General features: G+C 40.7%; 1 protein-coding gene across 3 annotated transcripts in view; it reads right to left on the bottom strand.

Moving 5' to 3' along the window:
- Window positions 1-21,691, bottom strand: part of TTLL5 (tubulin tyrosine ligase like 5) — a 126,053-nt gene that overhangs the window by 80,744 nt on the left and 23,618 nt on the right. For all 3 annotated transcript variants that reach the window (XR_010721922.1, XM_066188532.1, XM_066188533.1), the window contains exons 12-20: window positions 20,473-20,580; window positions 10,156-10,237; window positions 9,211-9,272; window positions 8,420-8,511; window positions 5,497-5,538; window positions 2,544-2,657; window positions 2,085-2,176; window positions 1,416-1,478; window positions 458-496 (exon numbers count right to left, since the gene is read on the bottom strand). Coding sequence is in view for 2 of the 3 variants with exons in the window: in XM_066188532.1 (XP_066044629.1) it covers window positions 458-496; window positions 1,416-1,478; window positions 2,085-2,176; window positions 2,544-2,657; window positions 5,497-5,538; window positions 8,420-8,511; window positions 9,211-9,272; window positions 10,156-10,237; window positions 20,473-20,580 (694 nt within the window). In the remaining variant the exon portion in view is untranslated. The remainder of the gene's footprint in view (window positions 1-457; window positions 497-1,415; window positions 1,479-2,084; window positions 2,177-2,543; window positions 2,658-5,496; window positions 5,539-8,419; window positions 8,512-9,210; window positions 9,273-10,155; window positions 10,238-20,472; window positions 20,581-21,691) is intronic.

The raw sequence follows: 21,691 nt of genomic DNA, 5'->3' as shown, positions 1-21,691 counted from the left end.
TGCCAGATTCCTTAAGGGAAACAAAAAGTAACAACTTCCTGCCAGTGCACAAAGATGCAGGAAAGTGCTCCCTATGATATAAGTAAAAACAAGCACAGAAAATGTTTATTGTTTCATTTGTCATTTTACATCTAACAAAGTGAATACATGAGTATATGAAGTCCAAAACCCTTGCGCATTACAAGATCTCTTGGGAGAGCTCAATGATGAGGCTTATCAAGATGGCAGGAATACCAAAGTGAGAAGCCTATGAGGAGAAATTTTAAGGTCCAATGAAAACATGAGCTCTCCACATGTGGGCATATTCTTTTCCCACTGTATTTATGTTTCTAAAATTATTTTCATGACTTTCAGGTAGAAAAGGTGTTGACTCACAACTTGGAAGATGAAGCTAAGGCAATCTAAATTTAGAATAAATCCTACAAAGCACAAATTATTTAATTAAGAAGCTATTTACCGGGATCTCCCAGTGATGAACTCTCTTTTCATCTTGCCCCTACAAAGAGAAAACAGTCAAAAATTACTCTCCATACTGGATCAGTCTTGATTAAAAAGCCCCCCTAGTCTTTCACATGTACAGTGGGAAGACCATATTTACAGAATTACTTGTGATTTCTATTTTAAAGGAGAAAAAAAAGGGCTCCAAAAGAGAGCCCTGAGCAGCTGTACTACAATTGATGCTTGCATTTGTCTGGCTTAAGCTGGAGAAGGCATCATTTAGTACTACTCTCTAGACACATCCCTGGACATACACAGAGAAAAAAACTGTACAGCACTGATGTAGGAAGAGCATCTGTAAATAGTCTCCTTTCTCAGCCAGCTTGTCTTTACTTGGTAGCTACTTCATAGTGGATCTCAAATTTCACAAGAATTGTTGAGAAGGAAGGGCATGAAACATGCAGTGAAAGACACTGAATACAACTCTCAGTGGAAGCTCAGCTAGTGGCATGACTGTCATTCCCACGCAACCACAACCCAGAAAAAGAATCATCAAATTATGAATGCAGAGGTCAAGACATTGGGATACTAAAATGCTGGAGAAGTCAGTTCCAGGGCTTACTTTACATGAAGACAAGCTTTAATGTGATTTGAAATTTGAAACTAAAGGTAAGCCAGGACCACCTATAATCCCTTCATAGAGAAACCTAAGTGCTTTAATTTTTCTCATGTCTGTAGTAATATTAGTACTCCAACAATTCCCATGCCTTTTGAGTATTGACCTTTTTGCCCTTGGTTTCAGAAGAGCAACACAAATATATGAGCAACAGTCACTGGCACACTAGAGAAGAGATTCACAACTATTACCACCTCTGTAAATCCCAGACTTGTGCCGATAACATTGGATAAGTGAGGAATCAGTCCTTTTTGTACTGTTTGTGCCCTTTACCTCTCTCCCAAACAGAGAAGCTTTCTACCTGTCCTTAAACAGACGTGTAGCCAGCATGTAGTTCATTGATGTCTTGTGCTCTAGAAAAGATCTAGGAAAAACAAACAAACAAAAACCAGTATTATCATGATAGAGCTCAACACAATGAAAGACAGCATAATACAGAAAAAAATGACCTCTAAAAAAACATCCCAGAAGTGGATTCAGACAACATGCTGGACCACAACAGAAAAGACGAAAGGAGGAGAGCTATCATTTCTCAGCTGAAGTTCCTGGTGATGCAAGAGACGGAGAAGACATTACAGACTGGAAAAATAAACTTAGAAAAGTGTAAAATAGTATAACTTTCAGAATGAATGAGTCCTATATGGTGTTTATAGCCTAATGAGAAGAGTACAAAGTATGCAGCTTGAGGATGAAAAAGCAGATAGCAAAAATCTCAAAGGAAGACACTTTTATTCTAACAGAAAAGCAATACCAGAAATAATGTCCAACAGCATTCCACAGGGTGTAGTTAAGCAAAGCAGCAGCTGATAAAAACAAGGGATCAGAAAAAAGAATATTCAACACTAAAATAAACTCTGTCAAAACTTTCAACACATCTTTTTGAATGCCAGGATGGCTGATCTACACATATCTAACAGAATACCCCTCAATACATAGCATCAGTGGCATCCTATCAGATTTTTATTCTTACCCATAAAGTTCCCATGTTAATGGGGTAGGGAATATCCGGACGAAGCCACCTCTCCGTTCATTTTCCTCTCTCACTCGTCGAAGAACTTTGATCTAATTAAAAAAAAAAAAAAAGCCAGCAAAATAGGTAACAATGAAAAATGAACCTTCCAAAAATCCCTGAATTTCAGAAAACAAAACCATTCAGTCCTGCAAATGGACTGGGTAGATAATGATATCCTCAAGGAACTTTGTCTTGCATTTAAATTCTGAAGGAGTCTATCATCGCTTCAAGCCACATCTCTGCTTAGCATGATTGAGGGAAAGGGCATTATCAGCAGTAAAACTTAAATTTTGTTTCAAAAATTATACTTCTTCTGTCACATTTTTCATTTACACGCACTTGCTCTTTGTTGAGCAAATAACCCCACATAGTGCATGAAAGCCAAGGTAAATAAAAACTATCTATTAGTCTCCTTACCTCCTCCATGCTGAGGCCTATCACAGAGCTGCTGTGCCTTGCTGTTACCTTCTCCCTGCCTAAGGGCATCGAGCTTTTAACTTCAGCATCACTAGCAGACATAGGACGGGTACGCTGTAAAGACAGTGTGAATCCATTTTTTTTTTTCCTTTCTCAATTATCATATGAAAAAAATTGCATTCAAATTCCAGGACCCCATTCCCAGCAGGCTCTACACTCCAGAGCACTACAGCCAGAATTCACAACTCCACACCCTAGCTGTTGAAGAGTCCATACCCCAGATGTCACTAAGTGTGAGTATTCAGATTCTTAGATTTTAGCACAGGAGGCACAATTCATGCATCGCTGCCAGTACTTGCATCCCTGGCCCCTTCCAGAAAAACAGAAGACATACCAAAGCAGCGAAGTTAGAATGTCATATAGAAAAATCCTCATCCAAGGGGCACTAGAGTCAGCATTCATAGGACCGAAATAAACGTGGATTTACACATCAATGGTACTAGAAACATGATTCTATGTTCTAGCTCTAGCTCTGTGTTGCTATACTAGAACAACAGAACTCTAATTCCCTGGTGAGATAAATGTTGCAGGGAAAAGTGCACCACCTGTTCTTCTTTTGTTACCATACTGCTGAATGTCAACTTGCTACTTCTCTTACTTAACAGACACATCCTGCAGATGTACACAGCTATATCATGCAAATTTCATAATTATGGAATTTTTTTGAAATAAGAAAAGCAATAATTTGCAGACAGTGTCACTAAGCTTATTTTTAACCTGATGGGCAGTCCTGGCCAATTCTAACAAAAGGACAGGAATTCAAAACGTCTTCAAATCATCAGGATTATAAAATTTTAAAATCCAAGCAAGACAGAAATCTTTGAACTTGTTCTCAAGTACCTTTAAGATGGTCTTAGGCTCAGTTTAGACAAATTACCTCTGTAAAAACAGCACTAAAAGAGTCTGTTGAGAAGGTCTCAAGCATTTATACTAAATTTGACGTTTCTTTTAGCTCTATACTGAGCAAAGAATGCACAGAGAGCCTTAATCTAGAAAGAAGAGAAAAACATGACAGAAACCTTAAGGTGGATAAATCCAGGGGAATATCCCATACTGCTCAGATACAAAAAAAAATCCATGGTAAGATCAGGAAGCATCTTTATTTGTAAAGAGCATTGGAATTTAATTCCATTCTCTCCGTTTCATTAGAAATGGCAAGCAGCTATTCAGAATCTGTAGATGAAGCAACAGCAAAAGCAACAGGCATTGCACTGGAACAGGTTATACTGCAGTGATTGGCACAGAAAAATCCAAAGATGAAACAGACATAGGCACCAGCTGAAACATTTTGTTAAGCCTAACTAAAACTGATTAAAAAGAGAAGAGAAAACAAGACAATCTGGATAAGAAGGTAGGAGACACAAACACATGCAGAAGAAATAAATACGCCAGCAATAAAACAGATTTGCTTGATGCTGCGGATAGCGCTAAGTTGAAAGATTTTAGTCTTTCTTTCTAAGCTTTCTTCCATTTCAAATCCACAGCTCAAAAACTTTGCTTAACAACTTTCTCTAAAATCTGATAGGTAACCTGCTCTTAACCATTTCCAGGCACTACTGTAACAATCCATCATCATGTGAGAACTGCTGCTCAAAAAGAATATTACAGGAAATTCTTCATCCTATTAAATGATCTGCTTTACTAAGGAAACAGTTCAATGAAATCATCTCCATTGTCTCGGGATAACAGACATGATTTCATTGATTACAAACAGTAAACGTATGTCTAGGAATTGGCAGCTCTGACTCCTCCCTAAGAACAAAACCACATTGCTGTCAAAATGCTAGAGAAAACTCTATCTTTGCTGGACTTCCTGCACAAACAGGTTTTTTCCATGTTTCACTACAGAACACCCTCTGACTGTAGCAGAGAAATGTCTCCAACTTCACAAAGATCTTGTTTCCTCTTTGACCCAGCTTATCTATAAAAGTATAGATAAATCCAACCACTCTGGTATATCTCCAAATTCTGCAAGTGTCCTTGGTTCCCAAATCATGATTCTAATTTAATAAGCACTGACAGCAGCTGGCACAAAGATCCTTCCTATTCTCTACAAAACCTTGTTATTCAGTAAGACTCTTTCCTCTGAGCCTCAACTAAACTTACGCAGAACGACAAACAGCAGTGAATAGACTGAATTAGGTTCTCAAGATGATTCCATGTGTTCGACCTTCCCTTCCAGATGGGAAGACCCCATTAAAAAAAAAAAAAGAAAGAAAGAAAGAAAGAAAGAATAATTTCTACTACATTTGTGCAGGAAGCCCAGCAGCAAAATAATACCTAACATGTCCCCACGTGGCCAGGTACTCAGAATTGTAAACTAATATTGATTTGTCTATGTGGCTTGCAAGAAGGGTGACAAATGTAACAAGGTAGATCAGTCTCACTTAGGTACACAACAGTCCCATATTTTTCCATTAATTTTAAGAAATCCGTCTTTTCTCTGCATCTATTTTGACCCAGTCCACTCTCAAATTTTTGCAGTGTTCTTCAGAAGACTGTCTCACAAAAAATGACTACTTCTCTTGTAGGGCCACCTGAATTTTGCCTGCATAGATTCTCCTGTGCTTACCTCATCATTCAGACTTGTAGTCTTAAAACCTTTGAGGGATTTGATCCACCTGACCTTGACTCTCAGCATGCTTCATCTACTTCTTTTTTAAGCTGCTAGAAGTGATGTAAATATTTTTTCGATATTTGCTTTTGCCACATGGAAACATGCTAGTGCCATTTCCTCTTCTCATGCTGACTTCCCTCTCACCCTCCCCACCCTTACCCCAGGCTACTCTAACTGTAAAATATATCTGGGGACTAATTATGCCAAAAGCATTGTACACAGTAACATTTGAAACCATAGCCCTTAGACAGGTGATGGGAGCTGAAGGGTACTTACCAATCTACTGTTTGCTGTTTGTGACTGTGCAGACACAGGACGCTGCAAGAGACATACAAAGAGAATAAAAACCTTGTGTTCTCCAAGACACTATGATCCCTGCCCAAGTTGCTGAGGACTGGCAAGTATCCGAAACAAAACAGTGCAAGCATAGTGGTGAGGCACTGGAACAGGTTGGTCAGAGAAGTTGTGGATGCCCCAACCCTAGAACTGTTCAAAGACAGCTGGATGGGGCTTGGAACAACCTGGTCTAGTGGAAGATGCACCTGTCCATTGCAGTGGGATTGGAATTTCATAATCCTTAAGGTACTTTCCAATCCAAACCATTCTGTGGTAACTGAAGTCCAGAGATAAAGCTAACCACTTATACAATCTCAGTTCTGATCTTCCTCATATCCTGCAGGAATGTATCCTGTCCCCATTCCAAATACAGCACTCATTCTTATCACATATGTGCTCAGCTTTGGAAAATGCATCTGGACATATCGTTTTCAAAAGCACACTGAACTCAACTGCGATGATCAGAATACATACTTCTGTAAAATTAGAGTCACCCATATAAAAACATTTAATAGCTATGCATCAAGGAGAAACAGATGCCATCAAATAAAATTGTTCACAGAATGGAGGGGGTGGGGGGAAAGAAAAAATCCCGTAATTTTGCAAGTAATTTAATTTAAATACCTCAACAGTACTCCAGTTCTTGTGGAGAAACAAGACACTATTTAACATTCTAGCATAGGTGTAGAAACATCACAATGTTAAGAAGTACCCTGTATTACTTACCTGGTATCAGGCCTACAAGTAAAACCAGTTTAAGGACAGGGACAGGTTCAAAAGAAAACAATCATCATCGGAGCTTAGGTTTTTCTTGCCTTCAGTGGTATTCAGGCTGTCTTCCTCCTCTCCAACACCCAAGAGGAGCAAATCGTGTAAGAAAGGATTCTCAGGAGACTTAACTATCATTTCTCGCTGTATTACTGACAAGTTCTTCTCTACAACTGGTCTATCCAAAACAGATCAAGGTCCCTTCATTGCCTACAATTAATGGAAAGAGCTCCAACCCAAATCAACAAGAAGTTACAAAGAAAGCAGCTAAGTTGTCCATTTCCCTAGAAGAAGAAACACTCAAGGAGTCAAACCAAAGAAATTGCACAAGAAACTTGTAGTTCAGTCTGGTGAAACTCAGAAAAAAGAGTAACCATCTCAAGATAGTTATTCAAGAGAACTCTCAAGAGCACTGGTACCAACAGTTCTCTACCAAGCAGCAACATTTACAATGATTAAAAACAGCCTATGTGAATAATCAAAACTTAAGACATCATGAAGGAGGTTGGAAAAAACCAAAGATATCACAAATAGCCTTTGCAACAGAGAATTGGAAGAGGTGTTAAAAATCAAAAAATCCCAGACAAAATGTATTCAGCAAAGAACAAGCTAAAACACACACTTTTAGGGACCATGGAAAGACCTAAACACCTATTTAGCCACGGGATTTCCCCTTAGGTACTTAAGAAAAAAATGCTGTAAAACTTTATCACTGGATTACAAACCTGTTCCTGTTACACACAGATTTGGGGAACCACCCTAATCCTGTCTCATAACCAATGCACTGTCATACAGACCTCTGCACTTTTCAACTGGCCAGCGTTACATCTCCTTGTGGGTATTTGTTAAGCCAAACAAAAGCATCCTTAAAAGTCAATGCTTTACAACAGCATAATTTGCTGAGACTGTCTTGTATAATTTCTTCAAATCATCAGGATGTGATCACATTACTCTAAGAAAGAAGGGTACTTTTCTTGGAATGGTTCCTGATCGATTTCATATACTGTTTGTCTGCTACAAAGAGCAGCTATGCAGTCAGAGGGATCTGTATTTAAAGAAGTATGATATTTGTCTTAGAAGTTTCAGACTCAGACATGCATCCTAAAGATACTCAAATCCCATTTTACAGCTATATACCTCTCTCACAGTGACTTAAGACTGAGTTTTACAAGAGACAAAATATTGCAACTTCTGTGAGTTTTCCCTATACCAAAATGGACAGTGTCACTGGACAATGTACACTGTCACTGAGCAAAAACGACTTGTCATTTCCTAACTGAACATGAGCTACACAGCCATGTTGCATGTCCACCAGAGCACCATCAGCTGCAGAGATGTCAGAGAACACCATCTGCCTATTTGCCTGAGGAGAAATGAGTTGAAAGTCCAAGCAAGGTAACAGATCTCCCTGCCTTTTGTGAATGCTCCATTTCCACAGATATTTATGGAATCCATTTCATAGACAAAAAGAGATAGAGAACAACTGCCCTTCAACATTACAGTGCTGCAAAAGCACTACCTCAACAGAAAAGGCAAGAGGCAGTCACAGAAAGCCACATGAGGCCTCAGTCCAATGATCCATGGGAAAGAAAGTGAGATTCCGAAAGAGAATGGGAAAGAAATCTTAAACTTCAAATGCAAGAAATTGTTCACCTGGAAAGAGGTCTTGGATACATTCATAAAGCTCTAGGGTTCTGGAAGCTTGCTGTCCACAACAAAATCAAAGTGGTTGAAAAGCCCAGAACTCAGGTGTATCCGCTAAGTCTCTAAGAACCATAGAATGGTGTGGGTTGCAAAGACCTTAAAGGTCATCTAGATCCAACTCCCCTTCCATGAGCAGGGAAGCTTCCACTAGACCAGGATACTCAAAGCCCCAACCAGTCTAGTCTTGAACACCTCCAAAAATACAGAGTCCACAAACTCTTTGGGCAACATGTTTCAGTGCCTCACAACCCCACAGTTAAAAATTTCATCTTCTGTAGTTATGCTAGAAATCCAGGTGATCTCGCCCACTGTCTCTCTCACCTGTGAGTGAAATTCAATGAGAATTATTCCCTCCTAAGCTCCTTGGCCAGGGCTTGTAAAAGTCACTTACCTGCAGCTTCTGATATGGATTTCTTCTGAGAGCTTCAGATGAATGATAAATGGACCGGCTTGACCGCTGGCATGGATCCTGGCATACAAAGCCTATGGGCACCAAGAGCCACATGGGAACTTTACGACAGACAAACCCTGAAATATAAATCTAGCATTCCTGTTCACAATCTTAGTCTATACATGACCTTCTTGCCCCTGCCCAAAGACCAATAAGGATGCTTTTCTTTTTTATACTTTACTTTGTTTAATCCTAAACTGTAATTGCATTATATTTTTTTAATAAAAATAAAAACTTGCTTCAAGACCAAGTACTCAAATCAATAAATGGGTTACTGAACAGCAGCACAGAGACAGACTTGGTTTTTTAAACAGCTGACCAGGGTACTTGACAACAATTCTACTTCTTTCACTATTGGGGCAAATTGCATCAAGCTACTAAATTGAGATGCAAGGGACACTGTGCTCTAGACAGCACTCCAATTCTAGTAACCCAACCAAAACCCACACATTCAACCTAAAAAATGCATGAATACTAACTCTGAAACCTAAGGAGAGTGCAGTGTCTTCAAATACCAAGTTAGGGACTCTTAAAACCACCTAAGCATCACAAAGAGACAATTATTCTGAAGTGGCAATGTCCATGTATCACTTCTCAGGGCTAAATACAGCTGCTCTCCTTAACTAGAGTTCACCTCTATTATACTCATCTAGTAACACGTAGCTTATAAACCTGCCTTTTACTGGTTTTAAATGAGGGAAAGATTGAAGGAATTTTTTTGTTTCACTCACCTACAAGAGTGAACATATCTGAGAGCATGCTAGCTTTGATCTTCAGGTCCAAGGGGGAATCACTGTCCCCACATGCAACAGAGGATAATAGGAATTATTTTTCTGGCATTAAATGAGAGGAATGCATCAGTATTCAGTGTATCTCCCAATATAGTTTACTTGCCTTCTTAAAACAGACAAAAACAAGAAGAAAACTAGGTGATTTTCACATACATAGGTAAAGATCAGAGAGCAATGGAAATAATCTGTTCATCCTTTTCCCACAGCTTTTAGTGTCCTAATGCAGACACATACAGCTTTGTTTAAACTTTCCTTTGGGCTAGAAACATTTTCTTTGAATGTATATGTTACATTTCATGAAGTAGATAAAAGTTGCTGTTGTACATTCTTAAAAACCACACTTAACTATGCCTCTTCCACATAAAATCATAGCTGAAAGATCTACAAAAATAAATCCTCAATTTCCATTAGAGCATGAGGGTCAGCATAAGGGCCAAGTCAACACTCACTCTTTAGAATTTATCTGATTCGAGTACTAGACTGAGCCAAAGAACTCCTCTACATACTCAAGTGTAACTGATTGAACTCTGCTTGGACTCCAAATTCTTAAAGCTTCTATCAGCCAAGAAGATTGAAATCCCACACAATAGTCCGACAGAGCTCCAAAATTTATCTATGATGACAGATTATGAAGCGTTAACAATGACGACGGAAGAGAAATAATTAAAAAGTAAATGGAATCCAAACTGGGCTCTTTCAAAACCTATTGCTGCAATGTTTGTTTATTCAAAGGAAAAAAGCAAAGGAATATCCTGTCTGTCAATCAGCTGTGACAGAACAAAATCTGCAGGCATCATGAAATCATGCCCTCCCAGGACCACAAGTTTCAAGGACAACCATCTCTAGCAACAGTCCCTGCCCCTTATTAAATTGGGAATCACTTACCAGGCCAATGATGGGGACAGGTTCACTTCCAACAGCCAGGGTTTCAGAGTGTCATCAATAAGGACATCAAAACCGTATAGCTCTGAAAACACAGCAAACACTAAGTTCACCTAACTGCATCTTCAAGCATTCAGTTAAGGTCCAACATTTTTCTCTACCAGGTAATTTCTATCTAAATTATATATGTTAAATCCAGTAAACTCTCTAGGGATGAACAAATAATAACATTCCTTAAGTGGCAATTTTCACTTCACCTTAGAATCAAAACTAAATGAATATATTCTGCCTATGGGGGAAAAAGAAGAAAAATATTAGGAAAGTATTATATAGAAAAATAAAAAAACTCTTTACTGCCCACAAGCTGTAGTTCACACAGAACTCTACTACTTGCTTTCATATAGAATTGACACAATCATAGCAGGTTCAATCTACTTCTTCCACTGGATTCTGGAAACAACAAAACTTCATTCTCCTTTCCCCTTTTTAATCCCTTTATTCATTGTTCCAGTCAGCTAGAGAAAATCTTGCTTCTTTCAAGCATCAGCTTCCTTTCAAATATTCTTGTATGTTTTCTGCAATATCCCCATGGGGTTACACAGCAGACCTCTCCTCAGCAACTCCATCTACATGGACAACCTCCCATAACATTGTAGCCTATTGACAGCTTGCCACTTTGCAGCAAACCACCACAGAAATATTTTTTCCTTAGTTTCTAAAATATTCATAACATATTACATCTGCTAGATGTGCTCTGCTATACACAGGTCACATTGAAGCCAGCTTCCCATTCCAAATCCGATTTTACTATTTCATTCTATACACATTTTCTCTAGTTTGGAAAAAGTTGCAAGAAGGATGCTACACAAAGATGAGTGTAAATCAGAAGTTGGCATTAATGCAATTCCTTCTTCCAGCACTAAGAAATAAACTTAATAATCATCAGGGTAACTTAAGCAATTTTTTTAAAAAAACACCACAAAACGGAGTATTGGCAGAGAAGGATTTTCATGGAATTAACCAGTTCCCTAGTGCCTGAAATAAAAGCAGGAGAACTTCCTTGCCTTGTTTCTTTCCTTGAATTCTGGCCTTGGCCTTTTATCGCCTGCCTGACATTGATGCTGGCTGTGGAGAGCTGGACTGCTTGACAAGATCTTCCTATACAGACAGCTGTGCAAAAGCCCAGGTAGCTTATAATGGGAAGTCAATGAGCATAGCCTGCTCACTTTTCTAAAGTCTGTAGCCAGACATTGAATGGGAAACAAAACAGAAGAGTTAAAGAGTTGGTTCACTCCAAAGAAATTAGGCTGAATCTACATTTTTCTCTCTTGCTCCCAGACAGGAATGGCTGCAGTAGAAGGAAAAGGAGAAGGTGGGGATTGTAAATATAAACATTAGCAAAGCATCTTGACCAGGAGAAACTTCTGACGACTTTAATACATTATTTCAAAATACAATCTCAAGTTTGGTGAAGCACAGAAAACTTAGGAGCTCATGCCCAAGGCAGAGAAGCAATGAGTGGGGCCTGCAGCAGCTGCTGATCTGCAACCTCCCAGCCCCAGTCAGGAAGCAGCTCATTTTGTTTTGACTAGCTCCTGCTTCTTTTGCTGCTGGCCATTCCCTTCCTTGGCCCCTCAGAGGCCCTTTCCTGGTATTTTGGCTTCTCTGACTTTGTCCTCCTCTCCCACACAATTCTCTTGCAAATTGCTTGCTCTTTAAAGCTCCATCTTTCCCACCCAGTTACTCATTCTGTCCACTTTTTCAAATACATATGGGAAACCTTCCGACCTCAGCTAGCTGGAGCTTCACATTCCTTTCCCTTGTGTTTGCCTTATTTATTAGGACAGTAAGTTCTTCAGGGTATCCCTGTTGACTCAATTCTATTGTTAAACGTGGATTCTAAAGCCACTTGCAGTGACTTAGGGTCTCCTAGGAAGTCTCCACTGTTGCTCCATAATGCCCCAAGCTTCACATATTCTGAGTCATATCTTCAAGCCCTAGACAGATGTCTCTGCTACCAAAGGGCAACAGGAGCTATGTAATATCCATGTTCTGGCAACTGAATCAAGCCTTACAGATTCCACGCAGGGCTTAGCAGGAAGATCTGCTCAACAGTCAGACATTTACCCAGAAATATCATGCTGGCCCTCTTCCACATTTGGAAAATGTACTTCCTAGATAAAACAAGTAGTCATAGTACCCTTTCCAATGTGAAACTCCACTACCGCTTGATATAATACATACATAGGCAGGACAAAGATGTGGAGTTATACAAACATAGGATAACAAAAGTACATGCTCTGCAACTACCAACTTCAGCAAGGCTGCCATTTCACTCTGCAGAGAGAGTAAAGGGAACTGAAAGAGCAAAACATGTGGCAATGGAAGGTTCAGGACAAGCCATCTAGTGCCACTACTGTTACTAAGAGAAGAAAGGAAGAAACTAAGATACCAAGTTTCCATAGTGCCTTCTCTTGCTACTAGTCCACAAAAACATGTTTCACCCCTGCAGCTTGCTAAAGACTGGAATTATATCAGAAGGCACCAACGGTCTCCAAGACTCTGCAGGAACAGCCTGCCTCTTCCTCCTCTAATTCCCACAGAAAAGTCACTGCTGACTGAGCTTCCCATCCTCCCAAGAGAAAGCCTAGCTTCAGAGTGCAGTCTAACAGCAACAGTTCAGCCAGAGACTTTTTTGCCAATGACATTATCTAAGACAAAGTCTAGAGAGATAGTCTCAGGCTTTTTGGTTCTGGTAAACTCCCATGTATTCCAAGTTTATCTTAAAATCTTCTCCAAGACTGCACCGGCACTCTCTTTTACAAAATATCCCCAAAGAATTTGTTACTCTCTGTAAGTATAGAAACTAAGTTACAAGTGATAGCACAGTAGCATAAACAAAATTTTCAAGATTTTGCATAGCATGAATAAGCTCAGTTCCTAAAGGGTCATTGTAATTCTGTTCTTTCTTTGCAGCTTGTTCCCAAGAGAAAAAAAAAGCTTTACTGCAAAGTACGTACTGTACAATTAAATGGAGACAACCTGAAGTTATGAAGGGACACAAACAGTGGGAAAAAAATTGCACAGCACGTAACTCTTTTGATATTGCAATAAAAACCCATCTCCTGGTTTTATGCAGGAGCATATTTACAGACATTTCTAATGGAAGGAAACTTTGCCACTGAAATTCAAGTTTTCCATTTTTCTTTCCTACTCTTTTTGTTCTTATATTAAGGTTTATTTCCCTTTTTAATAGAACTTTATTGTAACAGAGAAAGGTTTTATCTCTATGTTATAACAGAAAAGGACCCAACAAGAGAGGACAAAATTATTCCACACGTTGGTGTCCTTGCCTACTTCATGAGATGCAGCTTGCACCAGCCAGAGTTTGTCATGCTAGCTCAGCCAAATATGTGACTGCCTCCCTCTGAGGCACTCTCTGCACTCTCGGTAACCAGAGAAAGCCTGTCACTCATAAGAACACTTCTCTGCAGAGAACCTTCTTTATTTCTACTGAAGCCTGAAGGACAAATATTTTCTCAGTAAAAGTCTTCAAAAGTGGATTAATTTCAAGGTACATACATAGAGTCAGACACTAAGTTAGAAGGAACCCATAAGAATCACTGAGTCCAACTCCTGCTCCTCACATGACAACCTTAGACTAAATTGTATGATATAAGGGATCATCCAGATGTCCCTTGAATTCTGACAGGATTTGTGCTGGGCTCAGTTCCCTGGGGAGCCTGTTCCAGTGACTGATCAGCCTCTCTGTGAAGAATCTTTTCCTAACGTCCCAGCTGAACTTCTCCTGATGCAGCTTCATTCCACTTCCTTGTATCCTATCACTGGTCACCAGAGAGAGGTGATCAGCACATCCCTGTCCACTGCCCTCCTTCAGGCAGTTGTAGATTGCAATAAGGTCACTCCTCAGCCATCTCCAGGACCAACATGCCAAGCATTCTCAGCTTCTCCTTGACACTCTTGCCCTCAAGACCTTTCTCCATCTTGGTTGTCCTTCTAGATAAACCACTGCTTTCTTTGATGAAGTAAAGATTACAGCTGAGTTTAGCTCATCATCTATACCAAAATCAGAGCAAGAATAATCCTTCAACTCTGAAGGCAGAAAAGTTAATAAGGCCATCTTCAAGGCTAACATCATAGAATGGAAGTCTTGGTGCAAATTGGGTTGCCTTTATAATCCTAATTTTACTGAGTAAATAAATTATCACCTACAAGGTATAAACTAGTTCAATCCAATGTGTGATACCAGAGTGAGTGTCCTGGGTTGAAGTATATTCTATCACCATCTTCATGAACTGTTGAAACCAGGTGGGGCAGGGCTCCCTACCTCCTCCACTCTGGCTTATCTTCTGTTAATGGGCCCATCAGCACCTTTGCTACACAGCTCACAGATAACCCCCTCCTGGACTACCTCCTGTTAATGGGCCCATCAGGCCTTATCACATGACTCACCATCCCATTGTGGGATGCTCCGCCCAGAGGGAGGAACCAAGCATTCCAGCCTGGATATAAGCTGAGACTCTGAACACCAGAGGGGCGCTTACCCACTGGATTCCCAGAGGACCCGAGCTACCAGACCTTTCTACAGGATCACTGCTTCAGGAAGACCACCTCATCTGGACTGCTTCCATCACTCCGCTCAGGTTGTATTCTGACTCTGTCAGTGGTCTTTTGTATTATTGCATCTATTTTATTTTACTTTCTTTTTTTTTTTTTTTTCTATTAAATTGTATCTCTGACTTGGAGCCTCTCATTTGTTTTGCTTTCAAACCACTACAGTGAGCAAAGAGGTCAATATCCCAGTAACCACTTTAGGACATCGCTTAACTTACCTTACAAAACTGAGGAATGTAAGAGTAGATATGCAGCTACTTGGTCCTCAACAAACTCAAGTGCCCAAATTAACAAAATATAATACTAGGTAGACCAAAATAAAAGCCATCTGACTCTACATATGGATACATGAGATGAAAGATAAAGAGAGCATGTTTCCCAACCTCACTAGCCCAAATTCTTTTGATTTCAAGCTCTTACACTCCAAGAACCTTAGCCCCAAGAAAGCCATGAGACAAGAGTAACCTGGTGTTCCTCACTTTCATGTCATCTAGCTGGTGAAGACCCTAATGCCACCACAGAACCAGTGGCAGTAGAAGACAGAATGAGAAGCCAGGGTTGATTCTGACTTTGGTAACACAAGTCCATTGATGACACTGCCGGTCATTTCCTAAGTGTCCCAAAAACAGAAATAAAAGGTCTTTTTAGGTCTGCCACAGCCTTCTGAGAAAGAAAATGGGTGCTACCAAGATGAGAACAACTTCCTAAAGAAACAGAAAGTTTCTGCAGCAACTGGGATCTTGAATCTTTCAACCAAAAGTACTAAACCATCAATATCAGATAGGTACCATTTAGAGCCATGAAGTGACAAGTAAGAAAAACAGTGCAGGGATAGACCCTCTTTTGTCTCTCTGTGGTGAGATCTCTGCGGAGGCACGCTGTGCCTTCTTGGAAAGATGTTGTCCACAGTTCTTCCAGAGCCATGAGAGTCTGCCCTCATTGAGCCACCTTCTGTGCTTTTGTGCAAACCTGCCCTTTTCTAGTAATCATAGGGACAGATCAATCTAGAGATAGGAGCTGATATGAGCTCATCAACTCCTCTCATGTAAACTACTGCTGGTCATACTTGCTCATGGCTGACCTAAGCCATGGCAGGAACCTTTGAACGCATTTTACCCTTCAGATTCAGCTGATAGTTTAGTTTACATTGAAGATGCAGTTACATTACAAAATCTACTTTGCCATCAGATCATCAAAACACCTATATTGAAGGGTACCAGGCCTCCTGAATCTACTTGTAGCCAGCGGATTCTACAATCCAATGGACAACTTTTCAGATTCCAAAGGCATCTTAACATACCTGGCTTCAAAGCAAATACTGATGGTAAGGCTATAAAAATAGAATGGATTAAGTTTTGAGAAAAAAAAAAAAATGTAATGGTAGGAAATCCCTGTTCAGCTTTTCTGTGACATGTGTTGGGGGTTAGGTTTGTTCCTTCTTTCTCTAAAGAATTTTTTCCCCATAAGTTACCAAGGAGACCAAGTGTTGGATACTTGAGAGTACTCAACCGAAACAAAGAGGTGGACAAAGTTGGAAGGGGGAGATAATGCAGGTAAAAGACAAAGCTTGAGGCAGCTGTGGGCTTTTCTTTTTCCGGCGTTCAGGGAGGGAGAGAACGGCTGTTGCTGGCTGGAAGAGTTTCACTGTGGCCAAAGGGATCCAGTCCTGGGAAATCTACTATCACCAGTTCGGCCTGAATCCTGAGTTTTCTCTGCCACTTGCGGGAGCTGGGCCGGTTCTGCCTCGCCTTCAGCTTCTTCGGAGCTGCTCCTCTTGCTACAGCGTGACCCTGCACCCCCTGCGCTGCCGGGACATCCTGCCCCTGCCTTCCGACACACCCTGCCATCCCAGCTACCAGCCCGGGACTTCTCCACTGTTTCAGCTTGGTGCTCTGAGGATCCTGCAGGGACACCGAAACCAAACTGCCCTGGGTTTTGTGAAACAAAGTCCTCAAGGTTCTTGGTACTGTTTTCGTTTGTTATTAATGCTGTAGCTGTTTGGTGGGGGGTTTTTGTGTTTGTTTGCTTTGTAATACATAATAGTAAAGAACTGCTATTGCTATTTCCCAAATCTTTTGCCTAAGAGCCTCTGATTGTAAATTTATAATTGAAAAAGAAAAAAAGGGGTGGGGGGGGTTTACACTCTCCATTCCAAAAGAAACTCCAGTTGTTTTTTTTTATTACCTGGCAGATACCTGTCTTCCCAAACCAAGACAACGTGTCACGTAAGAAACCAGAAAAACATAGGAAATTCATATGGTATATATGCATGGCTGACTTAAGTCACTAAGCATGGACTCACCTCACATCAAGTAAGTTTGTACAGAAATTCCTTAAGAATCTCAAATTTTTAATGCCCTGCAAAAGTCATAATGGAGCAGGTCAGCACTGTTCAAAACCACAAAAGGCTTCCCCCAAATAAGTCAACTGCCACTACTAAGAAAGTTAAATGCTCATGAAGAACAGCAGCATAGGCAGTTGAGAAACTGGTGATTTGGCACAAATGAAGACTTTTTAAAGCATTTAGCTCCAGGTCAGCACCACTCAATTCATACAATAGTTTATTGTTTGCTTTTATCTCAGAATACATGTGATAAGAAGCAAAAGCCTGACCAATTCAGCCTTAGGACACAGAAGCAGCTAAATAAGAAACTCATTGCTTTGGTGCGATCAATATGCCCATTACCCTATCCTGGCCTGCATTCTTGATTGCAGACAAGCTCAACAGTGTCACAGCTGGGTTTAGAACCCATTCACTTAGAACGTAAATGAAACAAGAGGACTTCAGTCTGTTGCTTCTTCAGGCTCACATTACAGTGAGTGCAGAAAATGGGGCTACACTGGCTGTTGGCAAAAATATGTGCTGCTCCCAGCCACCTTCATTTCATACCCTACTAAACCATCCCACGGGGAGATTTTTCATTCTGCCTGAAAGCAGGCCTTACTGCCTTTCCTAGCCTACCCAGAAGTGCTTACCTCAGGAGGGAGGAAAATGCAGTCTGTAATCATCTTGGGCATATGCAACCCTATTGTACCTCCTGTTCCCACATTGAGATGTCATGTCCCTCATATAAGTGTAAAATCTATCTTTCTCTTAAAGAAGGCTCCAGAGGTAACCATCGATTCAAGCTGGTGACCAGCTTCAGGACAGTGCAGTGATTTGGAGGGTTGCAGCATGTCCTCCTCTGGAGTTACTTACTAGTTAAAACAATTTTTACCAGGAGCTTAATTTTACATAAGGAATTATTAGCTAATCACAAAGAACAGAAAAGAGGTCTAGGATCACTTTGTTGATAACAGTGCATGAACAAAGGCAACAGAATCATGTAGTACTTGGAGTGCCTCTGTGATGCATTTCAGAGGAACAAAACTGAGCATCCCAAGTCCTTTGAAAACTGATTATTACTAGAAGGCAGTAGATAGCTCACATTACATGGCCAAAATGGAACTCACTGCACTCTGTACACAAACTGTCACCAGCACTCTGTTTTGACATTAGGAAAAGAACATCCTCACCTACCACTCTCAGTTTCTAGGCAAGCACTGGTAGCAGGAATCAGCCTGTCTCACCAGTCTTTTCTTAGACAATGAAGAAGCCATGAATAAATTCCCTTCTTTTAAATCTAGGAAACAAGCACATTACATATAAAAAACACTTACTTGAGAAAGAACTGAAGAACCACAGCAGTACTGAACTGTTAGAGAAATAAAGCGGGCAACCTCAACTAGACAAATAAGTACTCACAACTTAATTTTTGGGAAGAAAGTGGCAACTGTACAGGAATTCAATTCCCTATAACAGCATTACAAACTCTAGAGTGGAATACAACTTAATTATATCTTTTTAGAAGTTTTCCAAACAATACCCATTTCTGCATCTGAATTTCAGATAAAGATTTCTGAAGTCTGAGATACTTTTCACATGATCAGCCCTTCTCAGGACACACATTCAGTTTCATTGTTCACAGCTCAGAATGAAAAAAAAAAAATTTAAAAAACCCAACAGCTCTTGTGAGACTCTATACACTGCATTGAAATCTCCATTCCCAGTTTTCTCCTTCAAGTTAACAGCTATGAACTGAACCATTATGAACACTTCCAGCTAGAAAAATTGAATATTTACAACAAGGTTAAAAGTCGTACAACCAAAAAGTGTCAGAACAAGACACACAGATGACAAATGAACCATACAGCATGATGGAAGTTCAAATCCTTGAGACAAAGACTACCACTTAATTGTGGGGGAAGGTGACAGAAAGTACTGAGTTCTAGAAATGCCTAAGTCTCCCTAGGGAAGCAGTATGGCTCCTACTTAAGCTCTCTTTCCTGGGAAGCTCTTAATTTATGTTTACACTGAAATAAACGGAACAAAACAGTTTATTTGCGGGGGAGCATCTGAGAGGGTGGTTAGTGCAGCCCTGGGGAGGCAGCAGGAAGTGGGATAACCTCAGAGCCAGGCCCAGCAGAAAGTACATGAGGAACATTAGTTTCCATATATACAGCTCTAGAGACATAGCTGAGGAAAGAAAAGGGAGAAGCCAAAACAAGAGGCAGCTAAAGTGGCTTTGATGTGCCTTTTCTTCAACTAGCCAGTAAAGTGCAATTTTACTGAAACTATTATCTAACTCATAAATCCTCATGTATGACCAGGTCCTTCAACTTTGAACAAAGGCATCAGTGTCAGTCAGGAAAAACTATGGTGGGAGAGGTAGCTAGTTTTGGAGGTAACTAAATAACACACCAGTCATGACTCCTTGATTTTTGACTGTTTTACATACCCAAATATTCAAAGATGCATTTATGCTGGAGCGTTGAAAGCTGCAGAATTGTCAGTATCTAAGTGCAACTCAAGGATGACATAAATGGATTTGACCTGTCACAGATAAGTTCCAATACCTAAATACACGATAGCCTAAGCCAAGTTTGGCCTTTAGTTTAAGCACTGACTGAGACTTCATCTTCATGCACGCATCCACATGAGTGAAGGATGGCTAGGAGCAGGAGGGGAGGCCTCTTTAGGGAAGGTTGGGAAGCAGCCACTGGAAAAGTGGGAGAAGGCACACTGTGGTACCAGCCGCTGCTTTCTGGAGCCCGTCCCAGCATGTGCTGGCAGCGAGCTCCCCCCGCCCTTGCCAGCACATAGCTGTGCCTGCAGCTCCTGCCAGCAGCGAGCTTGGCCGCCCCCGCGCGGCGCTCTCGCACCAGCACAGACCAGCCGCCGACACTGGCGTTCCAGGCACTGCCGCACACGGCTTCTCCCCATCCTCACACCCACCTAGGAAAACGTAAAACTTCACTGCTAGAAGGCTCAAGGGAAAACAGAGAGTGCTCTGAAAACGCGTTTAATCATCCACAGCTATTCTTTGCAAGGGCACTAGTAAATCACCAGCTTTCCAGTACCTCTCCAAGTTCCCTTTCAAGTCCCCTTTCATCATACTATTTGCATTTTCTGGCAGGAGACTCTGATCAATGGTACTGACACAGGGTAAACTGTGCCCTCGATGTCCCCTGCCCTCACAGAGGCTTATGCTGAGGGGGGGAAAAAAAAAAAAAAAAAAACAACAAAACAAAATAGCATCCAGCTTCCTTGCACCAAGGAATGCACATTTCTCTCTAGAATGACAAAACTGGAAGTTTTAAACAGTACTCAAAAGGCAATCAACAAAGATGTTCCCAGCGTCTTACCAAAGCAGCTGCCACGATGCGAAAGAAAACTCTTACATGCTGAGGCAATGGACAGCTCAGCAGAAACTAGAGTCTTGATAATCAGGTCCTCCACGCTGGCCATCAGTGCTGTAACAAGGAGAGGGTGGGAGGAGGAAAAAGGAAAAAAGCAGATAGTGAAGTAACACATAATATCCAGTAAGGCATGAGAGTATGCATATGGAGATACACCTTTGTGAATCAAGGCACATGCGACCCTACGGATGACAAAGCAATGATGCTTGGAAATCCATGCAAGCCTAAGTATATAAAGACATGCGTAAGTGTCCTCATGCAAAATGACAACGTGAGAATGGTAAATGTGAGTATATGTACAGTGCAGGTAGGCAGGAACATATGGCAAACACATCAGCACAAGTCAGCTGGAGTCTGACCACTGCCCACTCAGAGTATTAGGAAAGATTTAAAAAAGAGTTAAACAAGAGTGGGTTAGTGAGATAAGCCCTCAAACTACAGAGAATAAGCCATAGCACTGAGATATAAAAATTCTTCTTGTGAACTGTTATGAGGTAACTGTTCTGTGACACTGCACCTTCCTCTAAAGCAGCTGTTCCCATAACAAAATCCATAAATCTTTTCAAAAGTTTGTGACTGGTGACAGCCCCTAGTCCTGCTGACCTATAGATAACCCACAGTAAGAAAGCACTCTCCAGCTCCTTCATGAGTCTGTGAACAGAGCTCAGGAACAGAAGTCTAAGCAAACAGAGGAAGCAAAAGGCAAAAAAAGAGGCACATTAGACATAGACCTGGATTCTACACTGGACTTGGGATGAGTCATGCCACAGAAAGAACACCACACTGGTTTTGTTTTCAAGGACAAGCAATAGAGAAGTGAGAGAAGGAAGAAATGAACAAATACTGCAATCATAGTCTCAGAAGTTAGTAAGGATGAAAGGACAGCCTTCCCCACCTCTCAAAAGGGAGCACAAGCAAACCCACACAGACAAACTGGCAATCCCTGCTTCAAAGAGTATCTTCTAGAAACCACTTGACTAGGGAGTTTACTTTAGGTCTACAATTTCTATTTCTCATGCTCAGATGATGACATGCAGGGACCTGAACAATTATAGAAAGAGCATGCAAGCGAATTCAGATGTGAACTTCTGTACCAGAAAACAACTAAGTGAAACCAATATAGCATGGAAACATCCCAGCACATATAAACAACCCAGAGCACAAA

Source organism: Chamaea fasciata, unplaced genomic scaffold, assembly GCF_029207755.1.
Source record: "Chamaea fasciata isolate MVZ Bird 193981 ecotype frontalis unplaced genomic scaffold, bChaFas1.0.hap1 SCAF_7, whole genome shotgun sequence".
NCBI lineage: Eukaryota > Metazoa > Chordata > Aves > Passeriformes > Sylviidae > Chamaea > Chamaea fasciata.
This window is presented reverse-complemented; position numbering and strand designations above follow the sequence as displayed.